Here is a 13,249-nt window from a genome sequence, read left to right on the forward strand (position 1 = left end):
CGCCTAGCCAAATGGGCAATTGAGTTGGGTGAATACGCGATAAAGTACAAGCCAAGACCAGCCATAAAAGGCCAGGTTTTGGCCGACTTTATTGCGGAAGTCCCCGCATCGCGGGAAAAAGAGTGCCAGGAAGAGGCTCAACCCTCTCCAGCACAGGATATCGATGATGTCTGGCGACTCTACACTGATGGAGCAGCCAGTAACGAGGGTTCAGGCGCAGGGTTGAAACTAACCAACCCAGCAGGCCAAGAATACACTTACGCTATTCGACTGGATTTTCCAAGTACGAATAACGAAGCGGAGTATGAAGCATTCTTGGCCGGACTGAGAATTGCGCGTAAGATGGGAGTGAAAAACTTGGAAGCCCACGTGGATTCCATGTTAGTAGCCAACCAAATAAACGGGACGTACACGGCCGTGAACGACACAATGGCCCTGTACCTCGCACAAGCAAAAACCCTTATGCGCGATTTTAACGATTGTAAAGTCATACACGTCAAGCGTAGCGAAAACAAATCTGCGGATGCGTTAAGCAAGCTTGCATCATTAGCCTTCACCCACTTAGGAAAGGACATCCGCATTGAACTCCTTGGGGCACCATCAGTCCCGCACAAGGAAATCTGTGTCATCCAAACCGGCACAGAAACGTGGATGACACCAATAATAAATTACCTTGAGACGGGTATACTACCAGAGTAAAAAACACAGGCAAGAAAACTACGCTGTAAAGCACTGAACTATCAACTCATCGATGACATCCTTTACAGACGTAACTTTCTTGGCCCACTCCTCAGATGCTTTGACGACCAAGATGCCAACTACCTCCTAAGGGAGGTACACGAAGGCATCTGTGGGATAAACGCAGGTCCACGCGCAGTTGTAGCTAAGCTAAACAACGCGGGATACTTTTGGCCGGGGATGCATACGGATGCACTGGCATACATCAGAAAGTGTAGGTCTTGCCGACTCTAAGCACCCAACACGCATCGCCCGAAGAATGAACTTGTTCCAGTCACCTCTTCATGGCCATTTCAGAAGTGGGCCATCGATGTGACAGGCCCATTTCCCACAGCAGCAGGGAACGTTCAGTTTCTAGTGGTAGCCATTGATTACTTCACCAAGTGGATAGAAGCAAAACCCTTAGCCCAAACAACCGCGAAACATATCAAAAAATTTATTTGGGAATTTATTATTTGTCGTTTTGGACTTCCACAGAATTTGGTGAGCGATAACGGCACCAACTTTGCTAACAAGAAGCTACAAAAGTGGCTAGAAGAACTTCAAATCACCCACACCTTTACCTCAGTGGCACACCCGCAGGGTAATGGTGAGGTGGAAAGAGCAAATAAGAGCATCGTCGACGGCATAAAGAAAAGACTCTTGGAACACAGATCCGGCTGGGTGGAGGAAGTTCCACCCGTCCTTTGGGCAAACAGAACGCTGAAAAAGGCCAGTACGGGAGAAACCCCGTTCAGCCTCACTTATGGCACTGAAGCCATGGTCCCGGTCGAAATTGGTTTACCCTCACCCAGGGTCTTGATTCAGCCAGAAGACAATGATGCGGAAAGACGGTTAGACCTTATGCTAACCGAAGAACGCAGAGACTTAGCCGCAGCGCGTGAAGAGAACTACAAGCGACAAATGCAAAAGTACTACAACACGCGGGTAAAACTCTGCAACTTCAATGTCGGAGACTACATACTGCGTAACAACGAGGCTTCGAACCAAGAGCGCCCAGAAAAACTGGCCCCGGTCTGGGAAGGACCGTACATTATCAAAGAAGTTTTGGGAAATGGCGCATACCGGCTCGAAAGGCTCGATGGCACCCCCATCCCAAGAACATGGAATGTAGCTCAATTACGCAAATGTTACATGTAGATCAATTCCAAACTTGTAAAGAAAAGGCCTAGAGCCACTTCTAATGGAAATGATTCTCCTTTATCACATTGTGTTGATAGCTTTACCTTTATACTTATGAACTTCCCACACTGATATGCCGGTATTCACCGCATAAATAAGTATGGGAAGAAGTAAGTCGTTGCGTGTGGAAGGCGGCAGAACCCGCATAACCACAAAAAATGGAAAAAATTTCTAAGGAAAAGATGAGGAAAACCTTCACGCAGGTCAGTTACAGGTGAAGTTTGGTCATCCCACTAAATGAAAGTGACGGTCCTACCCGCACAATCATGATAGAGGAAACTGAACATCAACCTATTAACAACCGCGCGTCGAAAGGTTAACTTATTTAAAACACTTAGAAAATTTCTAAGGAAAAGATGAGGAAACCTTCACGCAGGTCAGATATAGGTAAAATCTAGCCATCCTACTAAGTGAAAGTGACGGTTTTACCCGCACAATCACGAAAGAGGAAGCAAAACTTTAACCTATTATCTGCCACGTTGAGAAGTTAACTTATCTAAAGTACTCAAGAAATTGCTAAGTTAAACCAGAATATGCGTGAAACAAAACATGTAAGGTTTACAAAGCAAGACATTAACAAATAATATATATTCCATCAAAATTGATATATTACAAGAATTGCTGGGCACATACCCGCATACAAAAATATAAATCTATTCTAACAGTGGGAAGGGATCTAAAGGTTCAAACTTCAGGACCACTCCCCCCAAACCCACTTGAACCCGCACCATCAGTTGGCTGTGGCGGTTCAAGAAAGGCCTTGAGAATAGCTAGCCCATCATCAGCGGCAGCAACTTCGTTCACCTTCTCCACCACTGGATGCGGGAAGGCGGCATACTGGTTCACTGCTTGGTCATAAGCAGCTTCAGTATCCACGTCATATAAAGGGAAGTTGGAAGGCGGGATGCCCTTCTCAACGAACCCTAGACCAAGCAGGAAGCCAGCCTTTTCCCCATCCTCATGAGAAGCGTTGAGGGCTGTGCTCATGGCATCGTCATAAGACGTCTCCGTGAAGACCCAATGCACAACCTACAAAACAGAAATATATCAAAAACTTTTCTAAGGAAAAGCGTAAAAAAATTATCAACCTGCGCATACCTGCGACAACGCTTCTCGAAGAAGCCATTCCTTGGTAACCAGAGCCTCCTGGAGGGCAGCTTGAGCTTCATCACGGGCGCGTTCGGCTTCATTTTTAGTAAGGTTGGCAAGCAACACTTCCTTCGCAGCAGCCTCTTCAACGCCCTTTAGCTTACGCTCAGTATGGTCAAGCATGCCCCTCTGGTCCAAGATCTCTTGAAGCTTCTTGGCGTCTTCCATAGCCAAAGCATCATGAGCCTGCTGAAGCCTCTCAAGTTTGGCTTTAAGCTCCTCATTCTCGGCGCGCAGAGGCTCAGCAATGGCTTCAGCCTTGGTGGCCCTCTCGGTTGCGTTCCGCGCGGTTTCCTTAGCCAACCTAAGCTGTTCGTTAACAGCTTGAGCAGCCTTGGAACGGGCCTCGAGCCGGGCCTGCACTTCAACCTCGAGGGCCTTGAAGGCCTTCTCCTTTTCCGCAGCAACGGCGACAAGCCTCTTATTCTCCTCCCGAATAGCCCGCGCCTGAGCCACTTCTAGGCTACGCGCCGTCTTTAACTTGTCGTTTTCACGACAAAGCAACTCGACGCGCGGCTGCATCCGGGCGAGGAGAATCCGCAGCTCATTTGTCAGCCTACCCTCCTGGTAGCTAGACATGGCCTCCCCCAGCGCACCAGCGGGGACGGCGTGGCGTGCCCACTCGACACAATCCTCAGCAGCTCGGAGGGTCGTTCCCCGGCGGATACTCCACCGAGGAGCGTACACCTCGTTGGAGTCACGAACTGCAATAAAACAAAAAACTGTTAAACAAAAAACAGTCCAAACTGTAATGATAAAAGGGATATAAGGCCAAGACTCACAGAGGTAGGTCCCAGCAGAGCCCAGTTGGACCCGCAAGACTCACCTTGAAGAGGGACGTCTGTGCAAGGACCAACTGGTTCCGCAGGACCCATCATGCTCAGAGATGAAGACCTTACGCGCAGTACGCCAGCTGTTCCCGCAGGAAAAGCCTCCCAATGGTGAAGTACCCCGCCTGTTCCCGCAGCTGCGGATACAAGCCATCAGGGAAGGCTACCCGCACTAATAGCAAGGCTACACGCACAAGGCACTAACTCTCAATAATTCAGTGTCACCTGAAGGAATGAGCAAGGCGGGAATACTCCCGCCTAAATGAGCCAGTCCGTACGCTTCTGGAAGATCTTTTGTACTATACCTGTCAAGGTATGGACAAAATAGACAAGATCTGACCAAAGCAGCCCATGAACCAATCACATGGTGACAGCTCACCGACAACAATACGAGGAGGAGCATGCTCTAGTACTTAATGTCACTATCAGCCGCTGCCTACCCACCAACCCTCATCGTGGCACGTACATAGCCTGCAGTTGGTGGAAAAAGAATAGTACACAGCCGGCCATGTCACTATCAGCCGCTGCCTACCCACCAACCACCAGCATGGCACGTGCGTAGCCCACAGTTGGTAGAAAAGGAATATTATACAGCTGGCTGTACCTGCTTGGAAACCTACCTTCGGCTATAAATACTCCAACACCTTGGAACGGTATCATCATCTTATCTTCTCTCTAGCTATTTCTCTCAATATACACTTATATTCAACGCAATCTAGTCTGATTCTCACGCCGGAGGGTGGTCACAAGGAGGAACCCCCCCTTCTCAGTGACGAGCTCACGGTGTCTGTTTTGCAGGACAGCAGAAGAACAACCATCTTTGCCGGACCTAACCCTCGTGGGAAACATCTTCCTGACCCTAAGATTATCCGTAATCTGTCGGGGTCACTTAGTGTTTCTTCAAAAAGCAAGGATGAAATTAGGGTTACCCGTTGCTGCTCCAATTCACCAAACCATTACTGAATACCCAAATTGATAAGCTAAAATCAAAAAAAACATACCTGATGTCAGTAACATGACATAATGAATCCACATAATTACATGTTTAAAAATATAAACAAACGGAATTTGAACAAAGGAGAAATCACACGGAATGAATTGTAGCTTGAATCGTAAAGATGTATTTCATCAATCATGTAAGCGAATAGAGCATAGCTGTAAATAAAAGAGGAGGAATTACAGGGCTGATGTTGTCAATAATCAATCAATACAAAATTAGAGTTGAAAACCTAAAATCGATGAAATCATACCTGATGAGAGAAGGTAGAAAGGTGCGAGGGGTATCATCAAGATGAAGACGGAAGACAACACCTGTAAAGTGGGAACGCAACGTGTAAAAAGGTGAGGATCCTCTGCGTTATTAACATGCACATCCAGCTTCACAAACTGTACGATGTAAGCCAGAGAGGACATGTATAACAGACTAAGCATAGAATACAACAACCAATGCATTAAGAAGTTGTAATTTACTAGATATATATATATAATATCATGACAAGTTATAAAAAAACAAAGCTATATTTTAAATATTTAAATAAAATATTGACAAAGAAAAATAGAAAATAAATTCATATTTTGATGTGGCTGTCCACCATGCATAGCGAGTCTCACCAGAGTCGGTGCCTATGCAAACGAGTTACCTACTTTTACATGTTAGTATGTTACTTCAAAAATCACCTAAAAGATGGATGGTTTTTCTATGGTAAAGTTAAAATAGGAAGACAAAAATAAGAAATGTGAGAAGAATTTATGATCACACAAAAAACTCATTAGAAATAAATTCAAAGAAAAATAATAAAAAAGCATAACTCAAAAATATGAATAAAAAACTAAAATGTTTCCGCCATCATACCCGTTCAAAAAAAATACAAAAAAAATTGACGAAAATACACAATGTCAAAATCAAATACACAATGGCGAAAATGAACAAAAGACACAATTATAATTAAAAAAGACACAATAGATCGCAAAATATAACAAATTGTCAAACAAAATATAGCACAATGTTGAGTATTATAACACAATATAAAGAAAAAAAAGACACAAGGTAAAGCAAAAAAGACACAATCAATGACGAAGACAAACACAATGATAAATAAAAAGACACGACGACTTTTTCACTTACCATTGTGTTTTTTATAAGAACGAGAAAGACGGTGAAAACATTTTGTGTTTTTACCTTTTTTAGTTTTTTTTATTAAATTTTGAGTTATGATTTTTTTATTTATTATTTTTAAATTTTTTTAAGGGTTTTTTTGTGTGGCTACAAATCTTTCTCATTCTTTTCATTTTTATTCCCCTTTGTAGAATAACTTGACTCTGTTTTTCTAAACCACCTATTGTCTATTTGATCCTATTGATACAAAGAAATTCACAATTTGTTTCATATAACAAGGAAGTCATCCGAAGCAACCTAAATGGAATTTACCATGAAAGTCCTTTTGATGTGTCCGTTAGTCATCAGGCCATGAGACAACTTAAAAACACTAATATCACATTGTAATTGGCCAAAGTCAACTTGCTCTTTACAAACTCCACACATGCCTATTCTAATTATATTCCAAAATGCATCATTCAATGGAGAACACCATTACTTTAACCTCCAATGCTTGTTCACCTCAAGTGGAGTCTAAAGAATATATGCATACTTTTTCAACTTCGCCTAGTCTAATAGATCAGAAGCACAAAAGATAAACATAGAGAATTATCAGAGAAATTTATAGCATAGAAGATAAGTATAGATATTTTATTATAGACTTTTAAATTGACATATGCAAACTCATAAATTAAGGTAATCAGTGATAAACACAATTTTCATGGATGTGGCTAATTTTCAATACTAGAAATTCAGGTCGGTTCAAGCTATTTTAAAAACCTAAAATCTTGTATTATTCAAATTCAAGATCTTAACAGATGCGTTCCACAACTTAAGCCATGCATAGTTTTATAATGATGTTTGGACAACAACTTTACTTGGTTTCATATTTGTTTATTTGTAAAAACATGCCATTATAAAAATATGAACATCATGATTTTTTTAACATAAATTTTTAAAACTAGACAAGTTACATTAACGTACATAATATATTAAATTATTAATCATTTCAAAAATTCGAACGTTTATAAACTTATTTTGTTAATAATAATAACAACACGTCTTCATTCATTTTGTTTTTGATACATTTGGATCCCTCCCCGAAGCTATTACGTTTTCTAAAAATAGTTTAGCGGGTCACGCGCAATACTCTATCGACGCCAAAGAATTATAACTTTGTTTTCAGTATGATCGATTTTACAATTCAAAAGGGGGTTGGCAACACAACTTGTTACCTGCTTACCTACCTCTCTATTGTAATTGGGTTCGTTTATTCAATATTTGAATGAATATTTCACTTTATGAAAAAAAAATAACTACAATCCGTAAAAATCTGAATAGCAATAAAATAATGAGTGTATGACTAAAAGAACTAAATCGAGCTTATTGGCTTTTTCAAAAAATCATTTTGAAAAATAAAAAACTGTTTTTTAATTATTTCAAAAAGCTAAAATAAAAAAAAAATTGTTATTACCAAAAACATTTTAACTTAATGGCTATTTGAAAACACTAAAAAGCCAATAAGCATTTTTCAAAATCAATCCCAAACATACTCTAAAATGCATCAAGCAATACTTCAACCCATGTTAACCAATACATAATATGTTAACATCTACATAATATAACTTTTATTATTTGTTAATATGTTTATTCGAGTCCTATCAAAATTTTTTAGAGTTCGCTCATACTGAAAGAAAAATTTACTAATATGAGTGAGGACGAGCCCACCACACCCATCTAGGCCTACTCCTAATAGCCTAGTATGTGAGAGCATAAATCTAGTTAGACATATGACTACGAGACCCACAAGACCAGGTACATCTAGACCGATACGACCCAATTACATTATAGTAGGGTCGGTTCCTGGGTTTTTAGAACACCATTAACCAATCGGTACAACAGTTAAAACATGTTTACTCGAGCATAAACCGTGTACGACCCATGAGAAAAAGTATACCCGAACTGAGAGTAGCATTAATAAGTTACTCTGTAACTCAATTACAAATTTAAAACTGATGTAAAACCGAACCGAATCAAACCGGATAAAACCTGTATCTCAACCTCTCATAGACGCACGTATGCTTCGTCTTCTTCTTTTCTGAACCCTAAACATGTCGATCAAAACACCATTAACAACAGCCTTCAAGAAAACCCCAAATTCAAATCACCAAATCGCCAATCTCATTTCCAAAACCCTAAACTCTTCTCAATCATTCAATCAAACCCATACCCAGTTCCCATTAACCTCACTAAACCCACAAATCATAACCCTAGTCCTCACAAACCCTCAAAACCCACTTCAATCTTGCTTCAATTTCTTCAATTCAATCCAACCCCACAATTCCAATCTCATCGAACCATACATCTCACTCTCTTGCCGTCTGTACAAAGCCAAACACTTCGCTTCAGCTAAAAACATATTAAATCAATTAGCTTTTAACAATAATATCCAACACCCTGTTCAAAAGATTACATCTTTTGTCAATACTTATAATGGGTTTAGTAAGATTGTTGTCCGGAAGCTGTTCGATACTCTGTTTCGGGTTTACGCGGACACCGGGCGGTTTAACGAGAGCTTGGAGGTTTTTCAGTACATGAAAAGTAATGGGTTTAGTAAGATTGATGATAGGTCTTGTATGGTGTTTTTGCTTGCAGCGAAACGATACGGGAAGTTTGATTTGTTGTCGGGTTTTTTTCGTGAAATGGTGGATTTGGGAGTTGGGATCACGGTTTATTCGATGACGATGGCGGTATCCGCGATGTGTAAGGTCGGGGAGAGTGTTAAGGCGAGAGAGTTGGTTAATGAGATGATTGTGAAAGGGGTGAAACCGAATGCGAATACGTATAATGTTTTAATCGATACGCATTTAAAGAAACACGAGTTTAACGAAGTGGAGGTGGTTCTGGATTCGATGAAGACGGAAAGCGTTTCTGTTTCGTATAATGTGGTAACGTATACGCTGTTGATCGAGTTTTATTCGGTTTTGGGTAAAATTGAGGACGCGCAGAAGGTGTTCGATGAAATGCTTGAGAAGGGTATTGCTGCGGATGTTTATGCGTATACTTCGTTGATTAGCTGCAACTGTAAGCTTGGGAAAATGAAACGGGTGTTTGAGCTGTTTGATGAGTTGACGGAGCGAGGACTTGTCCCGAACGTGCATACGTACGGGGTGTTGCTTAAAGGCGTATGCAAAGCAGGGGAGATGAAAGCGGCTGAGGTTTTGTTGAGTGAGATGAAAAGTAAAGGTCTTGAAGTGAACGATGTTATAATCAATACGTTAATGGACGGGTATTGTAAGAAAGGAAACGTCGACGATGCTATTAATTTGCAAAGTTTGATGGAGAAGAAAGGGTTTAAGCCTAGTGTTATTTCGTATAATATTATCGCGGCTGGTTTGTGTAAAGCGAACCGTCTCGAGGAAGCAAAGACGACGTTGTTTACGATGGTGGATAGAGGCGTGGCGTTAAACACGATGACTTATACGACGTTGATTGATGTATTTTGTAAACAAGGGGAGTTTGTCGAAGCGAGACGGATGTTTAGAGAGATGGAGAGTAACGGGGAGAAACCGAACGTTGTGACGTACAATGCGTTTATTGACGGGTATTGTAAAAAAGGATTGATGAAGGATGCTTATAGGATAATAAGTGACATGGAAGTGAAAGGTGTGAAGCCTGATGTTTATACATACACTTGTTTAGTACATGGGGAGTGTATGGCTGGTAGAGTAGATGATGCAAAGAAGCTGTTTGATGAAATGCCCGAAAGAGGTTTTGTTAGGAATGTGATAAGTTATACGGCTATGATTGCGGGTTTGTCGAAAGAAGAGAGATCGGAAGAAGCTTTTGCGTTGTATGACGAGATGCAAAAGGTGGGTATTTCGCCCGACGACACTTTGTACTCTTCCCTTGTTGGGAGTCTTCATAGTGGTTAAGAGCTAACTAAAAGAAACAAATTTATTTTGTATATGTTTAGTTACAAACACTAAAGAAACGATGATAATAGTAATAACGTTAACATTAGCGATAACAATGATAATGCATCAGTCGGTAATCAAGAATCGTATAAATAAATATACGAAGATGATCGCCTCACAGGGCCACACCATCTTACATAACGGAGCATGCTTGTGGATTATCTTCGCTAAAATAATCAGTTCTATACGCGTAATGTTCTGATGATTGTTGTGGTGTTACATGCATTTCCTGGGACCCACCTTCGCCCCAGGAACCTTCGTATCCGTATCCAACCACAGGGTAACTTGGTGGGTACATTTGCGGGTACCCTTGAACCGGAGGCTCAAACATCATTTTAACCACCTCCGGTTTAGGGCTTGGGTCGGGCTTTTCTTCGACTTTGGGCTTCTCTGGTTCTTTGGGCTTGGGCTTGGGCTTAGGTTTGGGCTTAGACTCGAGGCTTGTTCGGAACAATATCTACCCTTTGAATGGAGCTTCCGCCCTTGTGACATAGCTTGTCCCGGATCCTCTCGGGGCTGCAGCATACCACGGTGATCTTCACCTTGTTTTTCTCGACATCGTACTCTTGATCCCTTATTTCTGTCATGTTAACTCGGTTGTAAATTTTCAATTCTAATTCATGATTCAAGTAACTAACCATAGTTCGCATCTTACTACTAACCCGGGATTTTCGACATGACTTTCTTCACCTTCTTGTAACAATCAGAACACTTGAGGTCAACATCCAACACCATTTTCGTTACCTTTCATCAACAATATATATAACTCGTTTCATAACCAATAATATGTTTAGAACTGTGATAAACTGATAATAATGTACAGTTACACAAGTACATAACCGTCTTGTATATTACAGTCAAAGCAATAAATACGTACCTTCTCGGGAGCCATTGCTGCGCCTAGTGAACACGATTAGTAGATCTAGTGTGATGAAGGATATGTAAATCAAAGAGAGCTGTTGAACGTATGACTAAAAGTCTATATTGACAGCATTGCGGAGGATCAACAGTCATTGTATAAACTTATATTTCGCATTAAGTTATCATGTTTTGTCATCTGTGGACCAGGTTGGTTTGAATATTTACTGCAAAATAATAATTATTGTTATTATTTTATGTGTGTGTCTTTAAGTAAAGTTTGAATGGTGATGAGTTGTAAGTGGTAATAATATTAATATCTAGGTTGGATGGAATCAGAATATGTTTCCTACATTTATCACCATGTTCTTTCTTAGTACAACTCAACTCATAGTTTTTAATAATGTTTGTTGATGAGTCCATGTCCATGTTCATTTCATTGTTAATTTGTTATGATACGATTGGATTTTGTGTTTGATATGTCAAAGAGTATACACTAATATTATATATATTTTATTTGTTGGCTTTTGGGTTTTAATATACGAACTAAATGTATATGTAAAACAACAATCTTAGGGGCTATTTGTTTGGCATATAATGGGACTATTCAGATGTACATCTGATTTGGTCAGATCTAAGGACCATTAAGAGTTTTTGGCTCATTTAGAAAATGCATTTTTAAACCTTTGATTAGGTAAGCGATGGATTGAAGCTGAATGACATTCAGACCTAATTACCCTTACTATTGTTGTTTTGGTCAAGTCGAGTGTTTTCTCTAGGAACCAACAAGTTCTATGTGAAATTGGAATCATTTCGATTAGTTCTATGTTGCAATTAGACTAGATGAAACCATAACATAAGTGTTTAACAATTACAATTACAATGATTGAGGTGAATCGTCCTAACGTTTTGGGAAAAGATATGGCAGTTGGGATGTAACCGCTTCTATTGCATCAGTAGAAAATACAATCATGAACTCCATCATGTGAAAATCCCGATCGCCTCCCGAGAAAATAATTTTTTTAGTGTTGTTTGTATGTGAAATTCTCGATCGTCCCCTTTAAAATTAATGTTAAGTTCCGATGTTGCCCCTCCATGAAAATAATTCTTGGGTCCGCCACTAGAACCAACCAAAGCGAATTGAAGCAAAAAAAAATATGGCAACTTTCAAACATAGATGTGAAGTACATTAAAAAATGTGGAGCTTACCAAGATAGTTCTTAACTTCTTGTACCTAAAAATCCCAACCATACTCACGTTGTTTTAAGATGCACATTAATCCACAATATTGCACCAAATTTTGCAAAACCAGAGACTGTATGTTAGAAACCTTGAGCAATTAAAGTCATGTTTGGATGATATATAACTTTCATTTTAACTTGATGCTTGTTGAATGACTAAGTGCCAAGTGAAGGTCCCATCATGTGTGACTATGTCTATGGGCTTGTATTCGTCACTACTAAGAAGTTGAGTATCACTGACAACAACAACCAGACGTTAATTTGTAAAACCGGTTTCCTCATTTGTGAATGGTTTCATATGTGTCCAAAATATGTAAAGCATGCCGAAACCTACACAGTGTATATATGTGTCATGCTTATCAACATCATCCGGATGAGGTAATTATATGTTAATGATGGAATGGCTTGTCACATAATTATATGTTCCTGAAATAGGTTTGTGTAGTTCTTTTTAGCTATAGATACTTTTATCACAAGTCCGTCGAGTGAAAGAGAGCCAGGAAATCACGTCTAGGGGATTACACAGTCATGGGATCGTGTTTAGACCCTCCAGTTGATATGTAAACCGTCGGATGCACGTGTTAAGGTACATCTATTGGTTCTTGACATGTCGTTTAGGATTAAAAAAATTGTATTTATCTGGAAATGTACCTTTAGTACAAAAGGTCAAAAACGTCCTGTATTTATATGTAAAATCAGAAAATGTAATTGAACAACGAAATGACTTGTTATGACCTAATTTGACTTTGTGTAAACTAAAACAACTCACTAACATATGACAAGAACCCTTAACATATTAAACGTCACTCATTGTAATGATCTAAATCTAATACAAACTTCGTGTCACCTAAATTACTTACTAACACATGAGTAGGCTCATTAAGGCCTAATTAACATACCGACAATCATACACGCATTTTTAACACCAAATTAATATGCTACAACCTAGCGCGACTCACTAAATCATGGCGCCCATTAAGGCTCGTTAGTATACTAATCATCGTACGATACTAACACCAAAATGATTTGTTATGTCCTTTTTGGAACCTAAGCATACTAACTAATATATAACAAGACTCGTTTAAACCCTGCGGGTGATTAATGTACAATCAAGCATTGCATTCAAAGAAATATCAAAAGTACCCTTAATCATTTCAACACTATCATTCTGCAGCAAGA

At 39.9% G+C, this 13,249-nt stretch overlaps 2 protein-coding genes across 2 annotated transcripts; one reads left to right on the top strand and one right to left on the bottom strand.

The window, feature by feature from the left end:
* The first annotated feature begins 8,079 nt into the window (after nucleotides 1-8,079).
* Nucleotides 8,080-10,025, top strand: LOC143553708 (uncharacterized). Its single transcript, XM_077043640.1, has one exon. The coding sequence runs from the start codon at nucleotides 8,106-8,108 to the stop codon at nucleotides 9,927-9,929; it is 1,824 nt and encodes a 607-aa protein (XP_076899755.1). The 5' UTR covers nucleotides 8,080-8,105; the 3' UTR covers nucleotides 9,930-10,025.
* A 20-nt stretch (nucleotides 10,026-10,045) lies between these two features.
* On the bottom strand, nucleotides 10,046-11,198 carry LOC143553714 (uncharacterized). Its single transcript, XM_077043647.1, has 3 exons — nucleotides 10,849-11,198; nucleotides 10,634-10,715; nucleotides 10,046-10,551 (listed from the first exon to the last, which is right to left on the bottom strand). Exons 1-3 carry the CDS (start codon nucleotides 10,861-10,863, stop codon nucleotides 10,400-10,402), a joined length of 249 nt encoding a protein of 82 aa, XP_076899762.1. The 5' UTR covers nucleotides 10,864-11,198; the 3' UTR covers nucleotides 10,046-10,399.
* Nucleotides 11,199-13,249: the final 2,051 nt, after the last annotated feature.

The sequence above is a fragment of the Bidens hawaiensis genome, unplaced genomic scaffold (assembly GCF_021521415.1).
Source record: "Bidens hawaiensis isolate Kalapana, Puna unplaced genomic scaffold, B.hawaiensis_p1.1 tig00017353_1, whole genome shotgun sequence".
Lineage (NCBI taxonomy): Eukaryota > Viridiplantae > Streptophyta > Magnoliopsida > Asterales > Asteraceae > Bidens > Bidens hawaiensis.